The sequence below is a fragment of the Oncorhynchus tshawytscha genome, linkage group LG10 (assembly GCF_018296145.1).
Source record: "Oncorhynchus tshawytscha isolate Ot180627B linkage group LG10, Otsh_v2.0, whole genome shotgun sequence".
NCBI classification, from domain to species: domain Eukaryota; kingdom Metazoa; phylum Chordata; class Actinopteri; order Salmoniformes; family Salmonidae; genus Oncorhynchus; species Oncorhynchus tshawytscha.
Genome location: NC_056438.1, coordinates 70155137 through 70181233, shown reverse-complemented (window position 1 = coordinate 70181233; position 26097 = coordinate 70155137). Strand labels below are relative to the sequence as shown.

General features: G+C 50.0%; 1 protein-coding gene across 2 annotated transcripts in view; it reads right to left on the bottom strand.

Moving 5' to 3' along the window:
- The window catches only part of LOC112259643 (CUGBP Elav-like family member 5), a 71373-nt gene extending 47843 nt beyond the window's left edge, over window positions 1-23530 (bottom strand). For both annotated transcript variants that reach the window (XM_042328959.1, XM_042328960.1), the window contains exons 1-2: window positions 23047-23530; window positions 21168-21250 (exon numbers count right to left, since the gene is read on the bottom strand). In XM_042328959.1, coding sequence (XP_042184893.1) covers window positions 21168-21250; window positions 23047-23389 — 426 coding nt within the window. In that variant the 5' untranslated portion in view covers window positions 23390-23530. The remainder of the gene's footprint in view (window positions 1-21167; window positions 21251-23046) is intronic.
- Window positions 23531-26097: the final 2567 nt, after the last annotated feature.

The window sequence follows — 26097 nt, the reverse complement described above, 5'->3', positions numbered from 1 at the left end:
TTTGTATGTGTGCATGAGAAAACACTTCTTGGTAGGTGTGTTTGTATGTTGGCATGAGAAAACACTTCTTGGTAGGTGTGTTTGTATGTTGGCATGAGAAAACACTGCTTGGTAGGTGTGTTTGTATGTTGGCATGAGAAAACACTTCTTGGTAGGTGTGTTTGTATGTTGGCATGAGAAAACACTGCTTGGTAGGTGTGTTTGTATGTTGGCATGAGAAAACACTGCTTGGTAGGTGTGTTTGTATGTGTGCATGAGAAAACACTGCTTGGTAGGTGTGTTTGTATGTGGCATGAGAAAACACTGCTTGGTAGGTGTGTTTGTATGTTGGCATGAGAAAACACTGCTTGGTAGGTGTGTTTGTATGTTGCATGAGAAAACACTGCTTGGTAGGTGTGTTTGTATGTTGTGCATGAGAAAACACTGCTTGGTAGGTGTGTTTGTATGTGTGCATGAGAAAACACTGCTTGGTAGGTGTGTTTGTATGTGTGCATGAGAAAACACTGCTTGGTAGGTGTGTTTGTATGTGTGCATGAGAAAACACTGCTTGGTAGGTGTGTTTGTATGTGTGCATGAGAAAACACTGCTTGGTAGGTGTGTTTGTATGTGTGCATGAGAAAACACTGCTTGGTAGGTGTGTTTGTATGTGTGCATGAGAAAACACTGCTTGGTAGGTGTGTTTGTATGTGTGCATGAAAACACTGTTTGGTAGGTGTGTTTGTATGTGTGCATGAGAAAACACTGCTTGGTAGGTGTGTTTGTATGTTGGCATGAGAAAACACTGCTTGGTAGGTGTGTTTGTATGTGTGCATGAGAAAACACTGCTTGGTAGGTGTGTTTGTATGTGTGCATGAGAAAACACTGCTTGGTAGGTGTGTTTGTATGTTGGCATGAGAAAACACTTCTTGGTAGGTGTGTTTGTATGTTGGCATGAGAAAACACTTCTTGGTAGGTGTGTTTGTATGTTGGCATGAGAAAACACTTCTTGGTAGGTGTGTTTGTATGTTGGCATGAGAAAACACTTCTTGGTAGGTGTGTTTGTATGTTGGCATGAGAATGACACGGCTGTCAAAAGAGATTCTCCAGTCAGGCATCTCTGCCATAAGAACATGCCCAGCTGTGATATGGAGAGACAGCTCTGAGCCGAAGCAAATGGAGACAGTAGTGTGGAAGCATACACACACATATTACACACACACACACACATTACACACACACACACATGACATACACACATTACACTGTAGACCTACAGACAGCACAGCCCTTAGATACCAACTAGCCTCAAACTACGACACACACATGAACATCACACAAACTCACACACACTTTGTATCGTCTTCTGTGTGTAAAGTAGACTCCCCAAAAGAGTAGCTGTTGCTAACGTAACAGGTGTGAAATGTCTAGCAGGGATGGAAGCAATACTGTGACACTACCTAAAACAAAAGGAAATCACATGCAAAAACAGATATGTTAATTAAATGTATTTGCCTTAAACCCTTTACCCATAACTCCCCCTGAGTTGTTTGTTGTCTGCATCATGGGCTTCGTGTATTAGCTGTGTGTTTAACTGTGAGCAGTCTACTGCAAACCCAGTTGTTGTGAGGCTGATCTACAGCCCTTTGGGACCTTAATATTTCAAATTTAACTTAGTTGAATAATAGATGTGGACTGATTCTTTCTGCGATGGGCCTGCTGCTGCTGCAGGACTTCAGAGAACCGTTCTCCTAGCAAGATAACATGCTCTCACCAAAATAAATAGAGTAGATAGACACAGTAAACATGCCTGTGTTTAAGTGTGTGTTTATGCAGGGGGTTTAATCAGCTAACTTACTCCACTTCAACACATTTTGCCGTGGAACAGAGAGAAAAACGTTCTGTTTTATAATGCTATTCTACATATTTTGTCATGAGGCTAAGAGAATAATGTTGCTGTTTTAAATCTAATTTCCTGCAATTCTTCACTTTTTGGAGCAGAGATTTTTTTCTTCTGTTTCATTGCTCATCTCATGATTTTGTTCACAATTTTCCATGAGGCTGAGTGGAAATGTAGAGATTTTTAAAGCAAATGTCCTGCTATTCTACACATTTTGCCATGAGGCTGGGAACATTTGACCATTTTAAAGCTAATTTCCTGCAATTCGACACATTTTGCCATGAGGCTGAGAACATTTTGCCATGAGGCTGAGAACATTTTGCCATGAGGCTGAGAACATTTTGCCATGAGGCTGAGAACATTTTGCCATGAGGCTGAGAACATTTTGCCATGAGGCTGAGAACATTTAGCCGTTTTAAAGCTAATTTCCTGCAATTCCACACAATTTTCTGGGTTGGAGGACCACTGGAGGTAGAGGACCTCGGTACAGGTGCGCTGAGTGCCCGTTCGGTTGGAGGACCCCTGGAGGTAGAGGACCTCGGTACAGGTGCGCTGAGTGCCCGTTCGGTTGGGGGACCCCTGGAGGTAGAGGAACTCGGTACAGGTGCGCTGAGTGCCCGTTCGGTTGGAGGTGCGTTGTGTGCCCATTCGGTTGACTGGACCCGGTACCCTGGAGGTAGAGGACGTGCGCTGAGTGCCCTCGGTACAGGTGCGCTGAGTGCCCGTTCGGGTTGGGGGACCCCTGGAGGTAGAGGACCTCGGTACAGGTGCGCTGAGTGCCCGTTCGGTTGGGGGACCCCTGGAGGTAGAGGAACTCGGTACAGGTGCGCTGAGTGCCCGTTCGGTTGGGGGACCCCTGGAGGAGGTAGAGGAGTGCCCTCGGTTGGGGACCCCAGGTGCGCTGAGTGCCCGTTCGGTTGGAGGACCCCTGGAGGTAGAGGACCTCGGTACACGTGCGCTGAGTGCCCGTTCGGTTGGAGGACCCCTGGAGGTAGAGGACCTCGGTACACGTGCGTTGAGTGCCCGTTCGGTTGGGGACCCCTGGAGGTAGAGGACCTCGGTACACGTGCGTTGAGTGCCCGTTCGGTTGGGGGACCCCTGGAGGTAGAGGACCTCGGTACACGTGCGCTGAGTGCCCGTTCGGTTGGAGGACCCCTGGAGGTAGAGGAGAGGACCTCGGTGGGGGACCCCTGGAGGTAGAGGACACGTGCGTTGAGTGCCCGTTCGGTTGGAGGACCCCTGGAGGTAGAGGACCTCGGTACACGTGCGCGTTCGGTTGGAGGACCCCTGAGTGCCCGTTCGGTTGGAGGACCCCTGGAGGTAGAGGACCTCGGTACACGTGCGTTGAGTGCCCGTTCGGTTGGGGGGGGGACCCCTGGAAGTAGAGGACCTCGGTACACGTGCGCTGAGTGCCCGTTCGGTTGGAGGACCCCTGGAGGTAGAGGACCTCGGTACACGTGCGTTGAGTGCCCGTTCGGTTGGGGGACCCCTGGAGGTAGAGGACCTCGGTACACGTGCGTTGTGTGCCCGTTCGGTTGGGGGACCCCTGGAGGTAGAGGACCTCGGTACACGTGCGCTGAGTGCCCGTTCGGTTGGGGGACCCCTGGAGGTAGAGGACCTCGGTACACGTGCGTTGTGTGCCCGTTCGGTTGGGGGACCCCTGGAGGTAGAGGACCGTGCGTTGTACACGTGCGTTGTGTGCCCGTTCGGTTGGGGGACCCCTGGAGGTAGAGGACCTCGGTACACGTGCGTTGAGTGCCCGTTCGGTTGGGGGACCCCTGGAGGTAGAGGACCTCGGTACACGTGCGTTGTGTGCCCGTTCGGTTCGGGGGACCCCTGGAGGTAGAGGACCTCGGTTACACGTGCGTTGAGTGCCCATTCGGTTGGAGGACCCCTGGAGGTAGAGGACCTCGGTACATGTGCGTTGTGTGCCTGTTCGGTTGGGGGACCCCTGGAGGTAGAGGACCTCGGTACACGTGCGTTGTGTGCCCGTTCGGTTGGGGGACCCCTGGAGGTAGAGGACCTCGGTACACGTGCGTTGTGTGCCCGTTCGGTTGGGGGACCCCTGGAGGTAGAGGACCTCGGTACACGTGGGGGCGTTGAGTGCCCGTTCGGTTGGGGGACCCCTGGAGGTAGAGGACCTCGGTACACATGCGTTGTGTGCCCGTTCGGTTGGGGGACCCCTGGAGGTAGAGGACCTCGGTACACGTGCGTTGTGTGCCCATTCGTTTGGGGGACCCCTGGAGGTAGAGGACCTCGGTACAGGTGCGCTGAGTGCCCGTACACGTGCGTTGTGTGGTTGGGGGGACCCCTGGAGGTAGAGGACCTCGGTACAGGTGCGCTGAGTGCCCGTTCGGTTGGGGGACCCCTGGAGGTAGAGGACCTCGGTACAGGTGCGCTGAGTGCCCGTTCGGTTCGGGGGGACCCCTGGAGGTAGAGGACCTCGGTACACAGGTGCGTTCGGTTGGGGGACCCCTGAGTGCCCGTTGAGTGCCCGTTCGGTTGGGGGACCCCTGGAGGTAGAGGACCTCGGTACACGTGCGTTGTGTGCCCGTTCGTTGTGTGGTTCGGGGGGACCCCTGGAGGTAGAGGACTCGGTACAGGTGCGCTGAGTGCCCGTTCGGTTGGTGGGGGACCCCTGGAGGTAGAGGACCTCGGTACAGGTGCGCTGAGTGCCCGTTCGTTGAGTGGTTCGGGGGGACCCCTGGAGGTAGAGGACCTCGGTACAGGTGCGCTGAGTGCCCGTTCGGTTGGGGGACCCCTGGAGGTAGAGGCCCTCGGTACACCTCGGTACACGGTGCGCTGAGTGCCCGTTCGTTGTGTGGTTCGGTTGGGGGACCCCTGGAGGTAGAGGACCTCGGTACACGTGCGTTGAGTGCCCGTTCGGTTGGGGGACCCCCTGGAGGTAGAGGACCTCGGTACACGTGCGCTGAGTGCCCGTTCGGTTGGGGGACCCCTGGAGGTAGAGGACCTCGGTACACGTGCGTTGAGTGCCCGTTCGGTTGGGGGACCCCTGGAGGTAGAGGACCTGGGGACCCCGGTACACGTGCGTTGAGTGCCCGTTCGGTTGGGGGACCCCTGGAGGTAGAGGACCTCGGTACACGTGCGTTGAGTGCCCGTTCGGTTGGGGACCCCTGGAGGTAGAGGACCTCGGTACACGTGCGTTGAGTGCCCGTTCGGTTGGGGACCCCTGGAGGTAGAGGACCTCGGTACACGTGCGCTGAGTGCCCGTTCGGTTGGGGACCCCTGGAGGTAGAGGACCTCGGTACACGTGCGTTGAGTGCCCGTTCGGTTGGGGGACCGTTCTGGAGGTAGAGGACCTCGGTACACGTGCGTTGAGTGCCCGTTCGGTTTGGGGGACCCCTGGAGGTAGAGGACCTCGGTACACGTGCGTTGAGTGCCCGTTCGGTTGGGGGACCCCTGGAGGTAGAGGACCTTGGTACACGTGCGCTGAGTGCCCGTTCGGTTGGGGGACCCCTGGAGGAAGAGGACCTCGGTACACGTGCGTTGTGTGCCCGTTCGGTTGGGGGACCCCTGGAGGTAGAGGACCTCGGTACACGTGCGTTGAGTGCCCGTTCGGTTGGGGGACCCCTGGAGGTAGAGGACCTCGGTACACGTGCGTTGTGTGCCCGTTCGGTTGGGGGACCCCTAGAGGTAGAGGACCTCGGTACACGTGCGTTGAGTGCCCGTTCGGTTTGGGGGACCCCTGGAGGTAGAGGACCTCGGTACACGTGCGTTGTGTGCCCGTTCGTGCGTTGTGTGCCCGTTCGGTTGGGGGACCCCTGGAGGTAGAGGACCTCGGTACACGTGCGTTGTGTGCCCGTTCGGTTGGGGGACCCCTGGAGGTTCGGTACACGGGGGACCCCTGGAGGTAGAGGACCTCGGTACACGTGCGTTGAGTGCCCGTTCGGTTGGGGGACCCCTGGAGGTAGAGGACCTCGGTACACGTGCGTTGAGTGCCCGTTCGGTTGGGGGACCCCTGGAGGTAGAGGACCTCGGTACACGTGCATTGTGTGCCCATTCGGTTGGAGTGCCCGTTCGGTTGGGGGACCCCTGGAGGTAGAGGACCTCGGTACACGTGCATTGTGTGCCCGTTCGGTTGGGGGACCCCTGGAGGTAGAGGACCTCGGTACACGTGCGTTGAGTGCCCGTTCGGTTGGGGGACCCCTGGAGGTAGAGGACCTCGGTACACGTGCGTTGTGTGCCCGTTCGGTTGGGGGACCCCTGGAGGTAGAGGACCTCGGTACACGTGCATTGTGTGCCCGTTCGGTTGGGGGACCCCTGGAGGTAGAGGACCTCGGTACACGTGCGTTGAGTGCCCGTTCGGTTGGGGGACCCCTGGAGGTAGAGGACCTCGGTACACGTGCGTTGTGTGCCCGTTGGGGGACCCCTGGAGGTTGGGGGACCCCTGGAGGTAGAGGACCTCGGTACACCTGCACTGTGTGCCCGTTGCGTTGAGTGGTTCGGGGGGACCCCTGGAGGTAGAGGACCTCGGTACACGTGCGTTGAGTGCCCGTTCGGTTGGGGGACCCCTGGAGGTAGAGGACCTCGGTACACGTGCGTTGAGTGCCCGTTCGGTTGGGGGACCCCTGGAGGTAGAGGACCTCGGTACACGTGCGTTGAGTGCCCGTTCGGTTGCCCGTTCGGGGGGACCCCTGGAGGTAGAGGACCTCGGTACACACGTGCGTTGAGTGCCCGTTCGGTTGGGGGACCCCTGGAGGTAGAGGACCTCGGTACACGTGCGTTGAGTGCCCGTTCGGTTGGGGGACCCCTGGAGGTAGAGGACCTCGGTACACGTGCGTTGAGTGCCCGTTTGGTTGGGGGACCCCTGGAGGTAGAGGACCTCGGTACACGTGCGTTGAGTGCCCGTTCGGTTGGGGGACCCCTGGAGGTAGAGGACCTCGGTACACGTGCGTTGAGTGCCCGTTCGGTAATCCGGCCCTGTGTACGTGTGTGTGTACAACTACAACGTATTCACGTGTTCTTGGAAAGTGACAGAGACAGATACTAGGACAGAGACAGAGAGAGAGAAATAGAGAGAGAGAGAAATAGAGGGAGACTAAGAGAGAGAGAGAGACCGATAGAGAGAGAGAGACAGAGAGGGGGGACTAGTGACAGAGAAGGTCATGGCCATCAACATGGGGGGTGGCTCTGTCACATCAAACACACATACACACACCGGACACACCGGACACACACATGCACACACAGGACACACACATGCACACACCGGGCACACATACACACACTAGGGCTGGGACAGATATTGCAACTGCAATTATGAATTGCGAATTTCAAACACTTGGGTGAAAACTTGGTAATTCCATCAGACTTGGTTATAACAGCTGTCAAGGTACAGAACATCACTTCTAACATGAGGTCATATGAATTAATACATAATGTGCTAACTGAATACAAAACCAAATGAAACTAATATTTTACAACATTATACAGCGTTATACAGTACATATGATAAGATAGGATTATTACACCTACATATGAACAAACATACACTATATATACAAAAGTATGTGGACACCCCTTCAAATTAGTGGATTTGGCTGTTTCAGCCACAACTGTTGCTGACAGGTGTATAAAATCGAGCACACATGCAATCTTCATAGACAAACATTGGCAGTAGAACGACCTTACTGAAGAGCTCAGTGACTTTCAACGTGGCACCGTCATTAGATGCCACCTTTCCAACTAGTCAGTTCGTGAAATGTCTGCCCTGCTATAGCTGCCCCGGTTAACCCTAAGTGCTGCTATTGTGATGTGTAAATGTCTAGGAACAACAACGGCTCAGACGCCAAGTGGTAGGCCACACTAGCTCACAGAACGAGACCGCAGAATGCTGAAGCGAGTAAACATTTTCTGTCCTCTGTTGCAACACATTGCAAAACTTTGCTGTCTCAACACAACATGTTTCAACAAATTGTGTTTTACAGTGTTGGGATCATGACTTGGGAGAAATATGTACGAGATCGAATCTTGTATCTCCTGTCCAGCTTATTTATCATCTTCTTAAAGCTGACTTTGCTGACAGTGCAAATAGGAACCATGTCTTTGGCTATGTGATAGGTGATAGACTCTGTGATTTCTGTGTCTGCAGGATATTGTTTCGTACGGCGTTACACTTGAAAACGCATGGGCAATCAATGCCTGTTTAACTGGCTGGTTGTGGCCGAGGGGCTTTACTGCTGTCGGTTATTCGTCTAATGGTTGAATACATCTGTCGTGTTGCCTCTTGTTGTCGCCACAACTCTGAGGCACCTTTTGCACAACACTTGCATTTGGTTGACATCTGTTTGGTTGTAGCCGAACAACTACCACACCACTGAAAATGCGCCCTTCCTTGACACCAAACGGACGTTCTCATTGGCACTAGCAGCCCTCACGTTTCCGACACACTGAGGTAAAGCCCCAGAGTTCCTCCTACTGTACTGTCTTAGTACTGTGGTCTAGTTTTTGTTGTATCAACGGAGTGTCAAAGAAAGGAAAAAGATCACAGCCTCCTGCGATATGGATATTACTTTATATATTGAGTTGCAGGCAGCCACATGATTAGCTATTCGAAGGAGCAGGCTATTTGCGTTAACACGCAGGTGTACCTAATAATGTGGCCGGTGAGTGTATGTATACAGGCCCTTGTAATTGCTTTTCCAATACTGCCAACTCGTTACTGATGATTGATTTCACATTGTTGTAGGAGTATATAGTGAAATGAGTGGTATCCACCTACAGCAACACAGTGATAACATGGAGCTGGCAGGTGATCCAGGTCACAACAGTGGGGGAACATGGTAGAGGACAAGGCCATGGACCAAGACAGCGGCAGCATCAGCAAAGAGTGTCCAATGAAATCCGAGCAATAGTTGTAGTTGAGGCAGCTACAATGATTCAACCAAACCTCAGAAGATCAACCGTGGCCTCAATCATCAAAACATTTCCGCAATGAGAACCGTTAAATCTTCAGCATAAACATTAGACTACTCTCAATTGTCAAATGACTGTATACTGCATGCCATATACTGTGGAAGCCATAAGTTTGCCGACTATTGCACGCATGCTGAAAAGGCACTAGGTGTCTCTAAAACAGCTATACCGCGTGCCTTTTGAAAGAAATGCAGACAGAGTGAAGCAACTGAGGACTGAGTATGTTCAGGTATGTTCAGTTTCAAGATGCCTGTTGTGAAAAATTCTACATCATTGTAATCAGTAATTCTCTTTCCAAAATGTATTTTTAGAGGGTGATGGAGCTGGATACTGATGAAAACCATCATAAATTCCTCTTTTTGAATGCGACAGGCTTCAACCCGGCCAAGACAAGGAGGAGAGGTTGGAATTTCACTGGCCCGTGGGCAACCATCCAAGTCCCTGGACAACGTGGGGGCCAACATCACCATGTGTGGATATATCGGAAGATGGTGTGGTGGGACGCAGACATCGTATTGGATCATATAATGCAGCTCTCCTTGTAACCTTCTTTGATGAGCTAAAGCAGGTCTGTAGAGCTGATTGTTGACCTATGTCACGTGTGGAATAATGTCAGGTTCCACCATGCTCAAATGGTGCAAGCATGGTTTCAGGCCCATCCACAATTTACCACCCTGTACTTACCCCCATACTCTCCTTTCCTTAACCCGATTGAATAATTTTTCTCCACATGGAGGTGGAAGGTATATGATAGGCGACCTCACGAACAAGCCGCCCTCTCCAGGCCATGGATGACGCATGCAATGACATCACAGCAGACCAGTGTCAGGCCTGGATTCGCCATGCCCGAAGATTCTTCCCAAGATGTTTGGCTAATGAAAACATCCATTGTGATGTGGATAAGAACCTATGGCCAAATCCACAAGACAGGGTTGATGGAAATATAGAAGTACAGTAATCAATCATTTGTTTTTCTTTTCTTTTCTTTTCAAATCAAGCTGTATTGATCACACACAAGTAATCTAACAATTCCCCCAAAAATACCTAATACAACTACCTAATTGTGCAGACCGCACTACCCTCTGGAGAGCCTTGCAGTTAGTTGAGGGCGGTGCAGTTGCCGTACCAGGCGGTGATACAGCCAGACAGGATGCTCTCGATTGTGCATCTGTAAAAGTGTGTCAGGGTTTTGGGTGACAGGCCAAATTTCTTCAGCCTCCTGAGTTTGAAGAGGTGCTGTTGCACCTTCTTCACCACGCTGTCTGTGTGGGTGGACCATTTCAGTTTGTCCGTGATGTGTACGCTGAGGAACTTAAAACTTTCCACCTTATTCACTGCTGTCCCTTCGATGTGGATAGGGGGTGCTCCCTCTGCTGTTTCCTGAAATCCACAATCATCTCCTTTGTTTTGTTGACATTGAGTGAGAGGTTGTTTTCCTGACACCACACTCCAAGTGCCTTCACCACCTCCCTGTAGGCTGTCTCATCGTTGTTGGTGATCAAGCCCACTATGGTTGTGTCGTCTGCAAACTTGCTGATTGAGTTGGAGGCGTGCATGGCCACGCATTCGTGGGTGAACAGGGAGTACAGGAGAGGGATGAGCACACACCCTTGTGGGGCCAGTGTTGAGGGTGTTGAGGGTCAGCGAAGTGGAGATGTTGTTTCCTACCTTCACCACCTACGGGCGGCCCGTCATTACGTCCAGGACCCAGTTGCACAGGGAGGGGTTGAGACCCAGGGCCTTCAGCTTGATGATGAGCTTGGAGGGCACTATGGTGTTGAATGCTGAGCTGTAGTCAATTAAGAGCATTCTTACATAGGTATTCTATTTGTCCAGATGGGATAGGGCAGTGTGCAGTGTGATAGCGATTGCGTCATCTGTGGACCTGTTGGGGCAGTATGCAACTGAAGTGGGTCTAGGGTGGCCAGTAAGGTGGCGGTGATATGATCCTTGACTAGCCTCTCAAAGCACTTCATGATGACAGAAGTGAGTGCTATGGCGGTAGTCATTTTAGTTCAAATCAAATCCAAGTTTATTTGTCATGTGCGCCGAATACAACAGCTCATCTTACAGTGAAATGCTTCCTTACAGGCTCTAACCAATAGTGCAAAAGAGGTGTTAGTTGAACAATAGGTAAGTAAAGAAATAAAACAACAGTAAAAAGACAGGCTATATACAGTAGCGAGGATAAATGCAGTAGCAAGGCTATAAAATTAGTGCGGCTACATACAGACACCGGTTAGCCAGGCTGATTGAGATAGTATGTACATGTAGATATGGTTAAAATGACTATGCATATATGATGAACAGAGAGTATCGGTAGCGTAAAAGAGGGGATGGTGGGTGGCGGGACACAATGCAGATAGCCCGGTTAGCCAATGTGCGGGAGCACTGGTTGGTCGACCCATTTGAGGTAGTATGTACATGAATGTATAGTTAAGTGACTATGCATATATGATAGACAGAGAGTTGCAGCAGTGTAAAAAGAGGGGGGCACACAATGCAAACAGTCCGGGTAGCCATTTGATTAGTTCAGTTACCTTTGCTTTCTTGGATACAGGAACAATGGTAGCCATCTTGAAGTATGTGGGGACAACAGACTGGGATAGGGAGAGATTAAATATGTCTGTAAACACACCAGCCAGCTGGTCTGCGCATGCTCTGAGGACGCGGCTAGGGATGCCGTCTGGGCCAGCAGCCCTGCGAGGGTTAACAAGTTTAAATGTTTTACTCACATCAACCACGGAGAAGGAGAGGGGGGGACTTTGTTAGCAATCTGCGAAGGTGGCACTGTATTATCCTTAAAGCGGGCAAAGAAGGTGTTTAGTTTGTCTGGAAGCTGACGTCGGTATCCGTGGCTGTTTTTGTTTTTGTAGTCTGATTTCCTGTAGACCCTTTCACATACGTCTCGTGTCGGAGCCATTGAATTGAGACTCCACCTTGTCCCTGTATCGGCATTTCGCTTGTTTGATTGCCTTGCAGAACTAATAACTACACTGTTTATATTCAGCCATATCTCCAGACCTCTTTCTATGGTTGAATGCGCTTTCAATTTTATGCGAATGATGCCTTCCAGCCATGGTTTCTGGTTAGGGTAGGTTTTAATGGTCACAGTGGGTACGACGTCTCCAATGCACTTATTTATAAACGCACTCACCGAGTCAGCGTATAGGTCAATATAATCCTCTGAGGTTGATCAGAACATTTTCCAGTACAAGTGATCGAAACAATCTTGGAGTGTGGCTTCTGATTGGTCAGACCAGCGTTGAATTGTTCACGTCACTTGTACAACCGGTTTGAGTTTCTGCCTATAATCCGGGACAAGCAAGATGGCGGGACAAGCAAGAGGGAGGGCTTTGTATGCATTGCGGAAGTTAGAGTAGCAGTGGTAGCAGTGGTCGAGAGTATTTGCCCTACGTGTCGTAAAATCAATATGATGATAAAATGTAGGTAGCACTGTTATCAAATTTGCTTTGTTAAAATCCCCAGCTACAATAAATGCAGCCTCCGGATATATAGTTTCCAGTTTACATGGAGTCCAGTGAAGTTCCTTGAGGGCCGTCTTGGTGTTCGCTTGATAGGGGATGTACACAGCTGTGACTATAACTGACGAGATTACTCTTGGTAGGTAGAATGGCGAACATTTGATTGCAAGGAATTCTAGGTTGGGTTAGCAGAAGGACTTGAGGTCCTGTATGTTGTTATGATTACACCATGAGTTGTTAATCATAAAGCATACACCCCCGCCCTTCCTCTTCCCAGAGAGGTGTTTATCTCTGTCGGCGTGATGCATGGAGAAGCCGGGTGGCTGAACCGATTCCGACACCATATTCCGAGTGAGCCATGATTCCGTGAAACAGAGAATGTTACAATCTCTGATGTCTCTCTGGAAGGCAACCCTCACTCACATTTTATCTACCTTGTTGTCAAGAGACTGGACATTGGCGAGTAGTATACTTGGGAGCAGAGAGCGATGTGCCCATTTTCGAAGCCTGACCAGAAGACCGTTCAGTCTGCCCCTTCTGAGTCGCTGTTGTTTTCGATCAGCTGCTGGGATTAGATCCATTGTCCTGGATGGTGGTCTGAAGAGAGAATCTGCTTCGGGAAAGATGTATTCTTGGTTGCAATTTTGGTAAGTTGACGTTGCTCTTATATCCAATAGTTCTTCCCGGCTGTATGTAATAAGACTTTAGATTTCCTGGGGTAACAACGTAAGTATTAATACATAAAAAAACAAAATACTGCATAGTTTCCTAAGAACGCGAAGCGAGGCGACCATCTCTGTCGGCACCATCTCAACAGGTTTTTACAGTAAGCCAGGTGAGGTACACTGCAGTTGAAGTTTTACTGTAGTTTTTTTCTTTTTTGTAGCTAATTATTTTTGCTTTGATTCAAAGAAACCTATGTTGTGCTTTTATTGTATTTCATCAATCAATTTCAGATTTTGTTCAATGATTCTACTGTGTCTGTAGTATTCTCTCTACTAGTCCTTTTACAGTGATGTATTTATGTGTAGTACCATAATGAAACATGTATCACATATTTTGTACTATAATATTTAATGATTGTACGGACAACTACACAGTGAAACTATGGTATTTCATGATAAATGAGTTATTTGATCCAATTATCCTGCAAGGTGGCAGGGTAGCCTAGTGGTTAGAGCATTGGACTAGTAACTGAAAGGTTGCAAGTTCAAATCCCCGAGCTGACAAGGTACAACATCTCTCGTTCTGCCCCTGAACAGGCAGTTAACCCACTGTTCCTAGACCAGTTAACCCACTGTTCCTAGACCAGTTAACCCACTGTTCCTAGGCTGTCATTGAAAATAAGAATTAGTTCTTAACTGACTTGCCTAGTAAAATAAAGGTTAAAAAAAATAAAAGTACAAGGCTTCTTTAAAGATATGAATATACAATGCAATGTTTTCAACATTGGACAGCCTGTGTTACAAGTGATGGCTGTTTTGTGTCTAGACTTTTGAAAAATGACCACACGGTTCTGAAATAACTGCCAGTGATTGTAAAAAAAACTGTAATCGTGCAGCCCTAGCACACACACACACAATTCTTTTCAGATGTCAGAGTATTTTTTGCTGTGTCATCCAAAATCATCATAGGCCTCCTCATTAGGAACTAAACACAGAAGGGCTGTGTGTGTGTGTGTGTGTGTGTGTGTGTGTGTGTGTGTGTGTGTGTGTGTGTGTGTGTGTGTGTGTGTGTGTGTGTGTGTGTGTGTGTGTGTGTGTGTGTGTGTGTGTGTGTGTGTGTGTGTGTGTGTCCACCAGCTTTTGTGCCTTGTCCTTCCATGTCTCATTTCAGGAGAAATATCACACTTTCATAATGACTTCTGAACAGGCAATTAAGGTCCTGTAATACTGACAGCTGACAGCTGTGTGAGAGATTGAGAGATAGAGGAGGGGTAAGCTGGTAGGGAGAGGGGGATGTAGGGGAGGAGAAGGAGGAGGAGGGGTAAACTGGTAGGGAGAGGGGATGTAGTGGAGGGGAGAAGGAGGAGGAGGGGTAAACTGGTAGGGAGAGGGGCATGTAGTGGGGGGAGGAGGAAGAGGGGTGAGCTGGTAGGGAGAGGGGGTGTAGTGGGGGAGGAGGAGGGTTGAGCTGGTAGGGAGAGAGGGATGTAGTGGGGGGGGAGAGGAGGAGGAGGACAAGGGGTGAGCTGGTAGGGAGTGGAGGATGTAGAGGGGGGGAGGAGGAGGTGGTGGGGGAGAGGGGTGAGCTGGTAGGGAGAATGGGATGTAGTGCGGGGGGAGAAAGAGGAGGAGGGGTGAGCTGGTAGGGAGAGAGGGATGTGGGGGGGGAGAAAGAGGAGGACGAGGACGAGGGGTGAGCTGGTAGGGGAGGGGGATGTAGTGGGGGAGGAGAAAGACGAGAAGGAGGAGGAGGGGTAGGCTGGTAGGGAGAGGGGGATGTAGGGGGAGGAGGAGGTGGTGGGGGGAGAGGGGTGAGCTGGTAGGGAGAATGGGATGTCGTGGGGGAGGAGGAGGTGGTGGGGGAGAGGGGTGAGCTGGTAGGGAGAATGGGATGTCGTGGGGGATGAGGAGGTGGTGGGGGAGAGGGGTGAACTGGTAGGGAGAGGGGGATGTGGCGGCGAGGGGGGGGGGGCAGTGGTGTGGTTACTACTTGCTGCTAAGAGACTCCCACTCCTGTTAAATGCATTGGCTTGGGATTGCTGTGAATGTGTCGTGCTATGCAATAGATTACAGTATGCAGACATCTGGAGCACATATAGAGAATGAAGTGAAGGTGAAGTCCCCTGCACTCAAATGGAGTTTGGACAAAATACATATCATATCCAATGTTGTGCTCTTATCATGAGCTTACTGTGCGGTGAAAGTGTAGAGTAACAGAGACTGATTGTGAGGCAGAACCCATTAACACACACACACACATTATATCCCTGTTTCATCACCTGTGTCTTCTGAGAGCAATTCAGTCAGAGTAACGATCCCATGTGGAACACTAAGTAGAGCCTAATCTGTTTCTGTACACCGGATTAATGGATGCACAAGTTGTAAGGGGAGCGTAAATCACAGTGACACCGCTCATGCTGGCTCTCCCATAGCCTGGTGGCCTGGCCCAGGTTGTGAATCCATCAATGTGAGGCAGAAATGTCACAACCCAGTCCACAATAGATTGTAAATAACGTTTCAACTGTCAACAATACACAAACACTGGGTAAGACACAGACTCAGAATTTCTCACTGTTAAAATGAACCTGTGTGTGTGTGTGTGTGTGTGTTATCTCCCCTGGGTCTATCTTTTCATTGGTAAAATGTGGTTGTCAATCGCACACTAAACACTTGTTTCAATGGCAGTCTGTCTTTCTAACCTACGCCCAACCAAATATATTATTTAGCTGAATTAATTTAGCATTACAACATCGTAGATGAGGGAAAGAGGAAGAGAGACATGCAGCTGCACAGTGCAACCAGATAATTATCTTTGATGAAGCTGTCACTCCTCCAGTGAAAGGAGAGAAGGATGAGAGAGAAAGAGAAACCAATTAGAGACAAGTGAAAATCTCCTTGGTGCCTGCGCACGCACACAAACACACGTGAGAGAGAGGAGCGCTAGGATTTGTGAGGAAGAGTGGGGTGAGAAGAAGAGAGAGAGGAGAGCTAGAATTTGTGAGGAAGAGTGGGGTGAGAAGAAGAGAGAGAGGAGAGATAGGATTTGTGAGGAAGAGTGTGGTGAGAAGAAGAGAGAGGGGAGAGCTAGGATTTGTGAGGAAGAGTGTGGTGAGAAGAAGAGAGAGGGGAGAGCTAGGATTTGTGAGGAAGAGTGGGGTGAGAAGAGAGAGAGAGGAGAGATAGGATTTGTGAGGAAGAGTGTGGTGAGAAGAAGAGAGAGGGGAGAGCTAGGATTTGTGAGGAAGAGTGTGGTGAGAAGAAGAGAGAGGGGAGAGCTAGGATTTGTCAAGAAGAGTAGGGTGAGAAGAAGAGAGAGAGGAGAGCTAGGATTTGTCAAGAAGAGTAGGGTGAGAAGGAGAGAGAGGAGAGAGCTAGGATTTGTGAGGAAGAGTGGGGTGAGAAGAAGAGAGAGAGGAGAGCTAGGATTTGTCAAGAAGAGTAGGGTGAGAAGAAGAGAGAGAGGAGAGCTAGGATTTGTCAAGAAGAGTAGGGTGAGAAGGAGAGAGAGGAGAGAGCTAGGATTTGTGAGGAAGAGTGGGGTGGGAAGAAGAGAGAGAGGAAAGCTAGGATATGTGAGGAAGAGTGGGGTGGGAAGAAGAGAGAGAGGAAAGCTAGGATATGTGAGGAAGAGTGGGGTGAGAAGAAGAGAGAGAGGAGAGCTAGGATTTGTGAGGAAGAGTGGGGTGAGAAGAAGAGAGAGAGAGAGGAGAGCTAGGATTTGTGAGGAAGAGTGGGGTGAGAAGAAGAGAGAGAAGGGCGAAGGACCTGCACTGAGAGAACCCACGCCAAAAGGATCCATCGCTCAGACCACAGCATCACCAACCACACCCCAACCAACTGTTACCACCCCAAACAAACCCTGGCCACACCCTATATAGGCCCCATCATATCAGACCTATGCCCCTTCTGCCCACCCCATGCAAGGACCTCAACATGACAGCAGGACATATGCCCGGGCCATGAGCAGAGCAACACCCAACCTCCATCCTGTGACCTAAGAGGTCTGTATCAGATGCTCAACATGCTCTCCTCACACCTACTAAACCACACGAAAACAACACTAGACACAATGGAACACAAAGCTTTTACTGTCTCATCCTGGAACATACGAGGTCTGAGATCATCTGCCTTTGGCTTAAAGAGCAGGAACCCAGACATCATCAAAGACACACTTACTTTGGCAATGTAAACATATGCCAATAAAGCCCTTGGAATTGAATAGAGAGAGTGACAGAGAGCGAAAGAGAGCACAAGAGAGAGAGAGAGAGAGACAGGGAGAGAGCACAAGAGAGAGAGAGGGAGAGAGACAAGGAGAGAGAAAGAGCGCAAGAGCGAGAGAGACGGAGAGAGAGAGAGAGGGAGAGAGAGTGACAGAGAGAGAGAGAGAGAGACAAGGAGAGAGAGAAGGCGTGACAGAAAGAGGAAGAGACAGGGAGAGAGAGAGAGGGAAAGACAGGGAGAGACAGGAGGGAATTAAATATGGGTTAGTGGGTGTAAGAAGCGCAAGCTGTTATATTTTGTCATCTGACGCTGCGTTTGGGGGTTGGCCCTTTTGTAGTATTTCATATGACACAACCTAACTTCCCACCTACTACAGTAGGCTTTGTGAGTGAGTGGGAAGCCTCTCTGCCTCCACCCTTTTCTTCTCCTCTTTCCTCCCTCCCTCTCCCTCCCTCCCTCTCCCTCCCTCTCTCTCCCTCTCTCTCCCTCTCTCTCCCTCTCTCTTTTGTGCTCTCTGTCTATCTGTATGGGTAGTGGGCTGGAAAGCAGAGGAGTAGAATGACATTCTTTTATCTAACAGTATGCTTCACTCTACACTGCTGCCACTCAGCAATGACCTACAACAAGCACAGCCACATACACACACACACACACACACACACACACACACACACACACACACACACACACACACACACACACACACACACACACACACACACACACACACTCACTCACTCACTCACTCACTCACTCACTCACTCACTCACTCACTCACTCGCTCAAAGGCTGATATATTAAAGGCAGGAACAACAGGGGCACCCATACAAAGCAGGCGCAAACACACAACATACACACAAATACATACACAACGGCAGCAATCACACACACACAGACACATCAAAAGGAATATCCATCCAATCCGGTTCGTGCACATTCTAGGTCACTGAAGCTTGCAGTGCAGCACAAAACACACTCCCAAACAAATGCACTGTGATACGCTATACCTGTGTGTGTTTGTGTTATCAATCAGACACCCCCTCACTGCCCAACACCCCCCCCCCAGATAGATGTACCCTGTTGTCCCTCCAACCTCTCCCCATCCCTCCCTCTCTCTCTCCTCCCTCACCTTCAACCTCTCCCATCCCTCCCTCTCTCCTCCATCACCTTCAACCTCACCCATCCATCCCTCTTTCTCTCATCCCTCCCCACCAACCTCTCCTCATGCCTCCCTCTCTCTCTCATCCCTCCCCACCAACCTCTCCCCATCTCTCCCATCTCTCATCCCTCCCCACCAACCTCTTCTCATCCCTCCCCATCTCTCGTCCCTCCCCACCAACCTCTCCCCATCCCTCCCCATCTCCAATCCCTGCCCACCAACCTCTCCCCATCCCTCCCTCTCTCTCTCATCCCTCCCCACCAACCTCTCCCCATCCCTCCCTCTCTCTCATCCCTGCACTCCAATCTCTCCCCATCCCTCCCCATCTCTCGTCCCTCCCCACCAACCTCTCCCCATCCCTCCCCATCTCCCATCCCTGCCCTCCAACCTCTCCAAATCCCTCCCCATCTCCCATCCCTGCCCTCCAACCTCTCCAAATCCCTCCCCATCTCCCATCCCTGCCCTCCAACCTCTCCCTATCCCTCTCCTTCTCTCATCCCTCCACCCCACCAACCTCTCCCCATCCCTCCCCTCCAACCTCTCCCCATCCCTCTCTGTCTTTCTCTCTCTCTCATCCCTACCCTGCAACCGCTCCTCATCTCTCTCTCTCTCATCCCTCCCCTCCAAATTCTCCTCATCCCTCTCTCTCTCCCCGTCCCTCCCCATCTCTCATCCCTCCCCACCAACCTCTCCCCATCCCTCCCCATCTCCCATCCCTGCCCTCCAACCTCTCCCCATCCCTCCCCATCTCTCATCCATCCCCTCCAACCTCTCCACATCCCGCCCTCTCTCTCACCCCTCCCCTCCAACCTCTCCCATCCCTCCCAATCTTTCATCCCTTCCCTCCAACCTCTCCACATCCCACCCTCTCTCTCATCCCTCCCCTCCAACCTCTCCCATCCCTCCCAATCTCTCATCCCTCCCCTCCAACCTCTCCACATCGCGCCCTCTCTCTCATCCCTCCCCTCCAACCTCTCCCATCCCTCCCAATCTCTCATCCCTCCCCTCCAACCTCTCCCATCCCTCCCCATCTCTCGTCCCTGCCCTCCAACCTCTCCCCATCCCTCCCAATCTCTCATCCCTGCCCTCCAACCTCTCCCCATCCCTCCCAATCTCTCATCCCTGCCCTCCAACCTCTCCCCATCCCTCCCAATCTCTCATCCCTGCCCTCCAACCTCTCCCCGTCCCGCCCTCTCTCTTACCCCTCCCCTCCAATCTCTCCCCATCCATCCATCCCTCCCCATCTCTCTTCCCTGCCCTCCAACCATCCCTCCCAATCTCTCATCCCTCCCCTCCAACCTCTCCCTATCCCTCATCCCTCCCCTCCAACCTCTCCCTATCCCTCCCAAACTCGTATGCCGCCCCTCCAATACTCTGCCCCATCCCTCACCATCTCTCATCCCTCCCTTCCAACCTCTCCCCATCCCTTCCATCTCCCATCCCTCCCCTCCAACCTCTCCCCATCCCTCCCCATCTCTCATCTCTCCCCTCCAACCTCTCCCCATCCCCCCTCCCCATCCATCCTCACCTCCCCCTCTCTCTCTCATCCATGCCCTCCAACCCCTCCCCATCTCTCATCTCTCCCCTCCAACCTCTCCCCATCCCTCTCTCTCTCTCTCATCCCAGCCCTCCAACCTCTCCCCATATCACATCCCTCCCCTCCAACCTCTCCCATCCCCTCTCTCTCATCTCTCCCCTCCAACCTTTCCCCATCCCTCTCTCTCTCATCCCCCTCCAACCTCTCCTCATCTCTCTCTCATCGCTCCCCATCACATATCCCTCCCCTCAAACCTATCCTCATCCCTGTCTCTCTCTCATCCCTCCCCTCCAAACTTCCTCATCCCTCTCTCTCATCCCTCCTCATCACATATCTCTCCCCTCCAACCTCTCCCCATGTCTCATCCCTACCCTCCAACCTCTCCTCATCCCTCTCTCATCCCTCCCCTACAACCTGTCCTCATCCCTCTCTCTCTCTCCTCATCCCCCTCTCTCTCTCTGTGTGATCCCTCTCTCTGTGATCCCTCCCCTCAAACCTCTCCTCATCCCTCTATCTCATTCCTCCCCCTCCAACCTCTCCTCATCTCTCTCTCATCCCTCCTCATCACATATCCCTCCCCTCCAACCTCTCCTCATCCCTCCCTGTCTCTCATCCCTCCCTCAGCCTTTTTCTTCAGCTCATTCTTTCTCATCTGCTTTCTCTCTCTAACTGATTCCCCCTTCGGTGTCTTTCTCTCTCTTTCTCTCTATATATTTCACTCTCTTTCTCTCTCTCTCTCTCTCTCTCTCACTTTCTCTCTCTCTTTCTCTCCTCTCCTCTCTCTTTCTCTCTCTCTCTTTCTCTCTCTCTCTTTCTCTCTCTCTCTTTCTCTCCTCTCACTTTTTCTCTCTCTATTTCTATTTCTCTCTCTCTCTTTCTCTCTCTCTCTCTATCTCTCTCTCTCTCCCCTCTCTCTCTCCTCCCTCTCTCACTCCTCTCTCTCTCTCTCTCTCTCTCTCTCTCTCTCTCTCTCTCTCTCTCTCTCTCTCTCTCTCTCTCTCTCTCTCTCCATACATGGCTCACTGAGTGAACAGCCTGAAGCTGTCTACATGGTTCTGTTCACTGTTGTTTTACAGTACTCTCTCTTTCTTGCTCTCTCACTCTCCCTCCCCCTCTCTCACTCTTTTCTCTCTCTCACTCCATGTTCTCTTACTCTCCTCTATCCTCTTTTTCATTCTCCGCAATCCGAAAGGAATTGGCAACTCACAGATGTCTTTGGGGAAAAGCTTTCACACCATCTCTCATTCCATGTAAAACCCTGGCAGCATTCAGGCGGTGGAGTACTCACCCCAGGTAGGGTTTTCTGCTCATGCAATGCATTCTGGGCTTTGATGGCAGACTCCCTGGCACAGTAGGTGAGAAACGCACATCCTGTCAATCAAAACAGACCAACAAGGGTTAGTCACACAAAGACACACACATGAATACAGCTTGCTCACACAAGCCCCCCCCCTCTCTCTCTCTCTCTCACACACACACACACACACACACACACACACACACACACACACACACACACACACACACACACACACACACACACACACAAAGACACACACATGAATACAGCTTGCTCACACAAGCCCCCCTCTCTCTCACACACACACACACACACACACACACACACACACACACACACACAAAGACACACACATGAATACAGCTTGCTCACACAAGCCCCCCCCCCTCTCTCTCTCACACACACACACACACACACACACACACACACACACACACACACACACACACACACACACAAAGACACACACATGAATACAGCTTGCTCACACAAGCCCCCCCTCTCTCTCTCACACACACACACACACACACACACACACACACACACACACACACACACACACACACACACACACACACACACACACACAAAGACACACACACACACACACACAAACACACACACACACACACAAAGACACACACATGAATACAGCTTGCTCACACAAGCCCCCCTCTCTCTCTCTCTCTCACACACACACACACACACACACACACACACACACACACACACACACACACACACACACACACACACACACACACAAAGACACACACATGAATACAGCTTGCTCACACAAGCCCCCCCCCCTCTCTCTCTCTCTCACACACACACACACACACACACACACACACACACACACACACACACACACACACACACACACACACACACACACACACAAAGACACACACATGAATACAGCTTGCTCACACAAGCCCCCCCCTCTCTCTCTCTCTCTCACACACACACACACACACACACACACACACACACACACACACACACACACACACACACACACAAAGACACACACATGAATACAGCTTGCTCACACAAGCCCCCCCCCCTCTCTCTCACACACACACACACACACACACACACACACACACACACACACACACACACACACACACACAAAGACACACACATGAATACAGCTTGCTCACACAAGCCCCCCCTCTCTCTCACACACACACACACATACACACAGACACACCTACTTGGCAATACTGGCCTAAATCCTGTTGATTGTGTATGCGTTGCCTATGCAATGTGATGCATAGACGTGACGGTGGTAAAATATACGTTTCGATTTTCTGCCAAATAATCCCTATTTTTGTTTGCATCATGACACTGCGATGGCGCGGGGGAAAACACTATGTTATGCGCGCAGCTGGCGCAAACAAACATTGGCGTGTAATAATTAGGGCAAGAAAAAGTGTTGGGAAGTGTGACGAGCGTTTAGCTGTGAGACCAACTTGCATTTTACTTATATGAACTCACATGAACATGCTACTCCTACGCACTAAAAGAGAGAATCTGTCGAGATGAGAAGAACCCCAAATAAATCAGTTATGCTGTTATTATGGGGAAATTACGGTAATAGTGTTAAGACTATATATGCGACCTTATTCTGCAAGGTTTATGGGCTTTTCAGTACAAGGTGCGTAGACTAACACATTATTGCATTACAGACATCACGAGAGAGAATAGATGATGAGAGACAATCTATCACAAAAAGGAACAAAAATGGAATGACTATCGCGTTTCATACGGATGATAATTACATCGTAATAATACAGTAACCTAATTACAATGTAGCGACCATCTGTGAGGGAATGCGCAGGGGTGACATAAACGCTACCTTTATGCATGCCTGTGTATCGGTCCTTCAGAACAGACAATTCGTGGATTTTCCCAAATTGCTCAAAGAGAGGTTTCAGGTCTTTTTCCTCAAGGTTCCGCGGTATCTGTCCAATGAAGAGCTTGATGGCGTCCTGGTCTTTCATGGCGCCGCTGTCCGTGTGCATGGAGACGGTTTCGGGTCCGTTCATGGGCTTCGGAACAGGGCTGTGATCGAGCTGATGCTGATGGGGGATAAGTAAGAGCGGCTGCTGTAGAAGCAGGTTGACGGGGGCGGGATGAGGCGGCTGGGGATGGTGCTGCTGCTGATGCCTTCTGCTTTCACTCTGTGTAAATCTGGCCATGCTGAGCTGGGAGTAGATTGGAGGACAGTGACAACACAGACTGAGACACGCACACACACTAGCAGGCTACTGAGAGGGTAAGAGCGATGCACTCAGATGGAAACACACACAGGCTTGTTCTGTCCCAATTCCCAAATGGCACCTGTCTTCTTCACGCTCGGGTTTGGTGGAAGGAGTGGGTTGAAATTTTCGAGAATTGTTGGTAGTTGAGCAACATCTGCTGGAGATGACGAGGAACTGCAACTGTGGTCAGCATGACCTCTGATTTCATCATGTGCTCTTAGTTTTTCACTCCTTTACCCATGTCATTATTATGACTCATTTAGAAAAACACTCCTTTTGTTATTCATCTATGTTTTATTTCCCTTTAGTACATTTTTGTGTGTGTGAAATATATTGAGAAGTGTAAATGCTCTTTGAATAAAGTTGGATTAAATTGAAACAGGTTGATATCATATTCCGATAGAAGGCGTCCTTTCCTTGTCTGCTTTTATCAGAGAGGATTTGACAGAGATTTGACTTGATAAACAATAGAAACAACCTTTATAGTCACCCAACTTCACCCATCAGTGGTAGCCCAATGGGGGTTAGGAGATGAGAGAACAGGAAACTATGCCGATAGCTTGATTGCAGTAACCAGAATTGGTGGTTCTTGAGTGACACCTTGAGATGGGTATTTGGAGGTACAATTGTGATTGAAACTGCGACAGTATAGGAAGGCAATTCGGTAACATTATACTATGCTAACTTAACTATACAGTATATTATGAACTGAGTGGTTCGAGCCCTGAATGCTGATTGGCTGACAGCCATGGTATATCAGACCATATACCATGGGTATGAAAAAAACATGTATTTTTACTGCTCTAATTAAGTTGGTAACCAGTTTCTAAAAGCATTAAGCGACATCTGAGGTTTGTGATACATGTCCAATACACCACAGCTAAGGGCTGTGTCCAGGCACTCCGCATTGCGTCGTGCATAAGAACAGCCCTCAACCATGGTATATTGGCCATATACCACATCCCCTCGGGCATTATTGCTTAAATATATACTATACTAACTGTGCAGTATACAGAGCCTCCACACCCCAGACCTAATTTATGTCAACACTACTTATCTCAAAAGACTTGACAGATACTAGAACCACGAAGGAAACTTATCCTATAAATGGTTGATGGATGGATAGCTTTATATTTGGGGAGGGGGTGGTAGCATCTAACAACTCAATTTAATACTTTCTTGTGTACTGCTCACTGATGTAAGGAAAGCCGATTTAATAACAACTGTTTACCTGCCTTTTGCAGAGAAATGCATTGAAAGTAGCCTATAAGGAGCACTGCTAATTATTAGGAATTTTGCTATCATTTAAAGTCATATTACCCACTTTAGAAATGTTGGTCGCCAGCTCTTGGTTGTCACTAGTTACCAAGCCACAAAGTCATAAGCCTCGCCTCCCATACAGAAAAAATGATATATGTAGATTACTTATATGTTTTATATGGGCATATATGGAGGAAAAATACAGTATATGCCCATATATGCTTATATATGTATCCACACATATAAGCATACATCAGTACATATACAGTACCAGTCAAAAGTTTGGACACCTACTCATTCAAGGGTTTTTCTTTATTTTTACTATTTTCTACATTGCATAATAATAGTGAAGACATCAACACAATGAAATAACACATAGAATCATGTAGTAACCAAAAAAATGTTTAACAAATCTAAATATATTTCATATTTTAGACTCTTCAAATAGCCACCCTTTGCCTTGATGACAGCTTTGCACATTCTTGGCATTCTCTCAACCTGTGACACCCAGATCTGTTTCACCTGTCTTTGTGATTGTCTCCACCCCCCTCCTGGTGTCACCCATCTTCCCCATTATTTCCAGTGTATTTATTCCTGTGTTCTCGGTTTGTCTGTTGCCAGTTCGTCTTGTCAAGCTTACCAGCGTGTTTTTCCGAGCGCCTGTTTTTTCTAGTCCTAGCGGTTCTGACCTCTTGCCTGCCCTAACACTAAGCCCGCCTGCCTGAACATTCAGCCTGCCCTAAACTTGAGCCTGCCTGAACATTCAGCCTACCCTAAACTCGAGCCTGCCTGAACATTCAGCCTACCCTAAACTTGAGCCTGCCTGAACATTCAGCCTACCCTAAACTCGAGCCTGCCTGAACATTCAGCCTGCCTAAATTTGAGCCTGCCTGAACATTCAGCCTACCCTAAACTCGAGCCTGCCTGAACATTCAGCCTGGCCTAAACTTGAGCCTGCCTGAACATTCAGCCTACCCTAAACTCGAGCCTGCCTGAACATTCAGCCTGCCCTAAACTTGAGCCTTGTTGTTTAGTAACCATATGCGTCCTGTGTCTGCATCTGGGTCTCGCCCTGTGTCGTTATAGAACGAACTGGCCAAGACTGACTCAGCAGACTCAGACTTGCTCCATCACGCTGCAGGGAGACACCATTCAAAAACATGAGGAGCTACTCCAGAAACTTATGGAAGGGCTCCATTCGCTGGCGGAAAACCATGACCATTGGTTCAAGACGTTACTGCAGCAATTCCGTGGACTATCTCACAGGCAGCATACCACAACAGAGACCTCCCAGTCGCTCAGTAACTCCCCTACCAGTGGTGGGTTTGAACAGCCTACCCCGGCTCCCCGAGAACCCCACTTGTTTCCTCCAGAGCGATATTCTG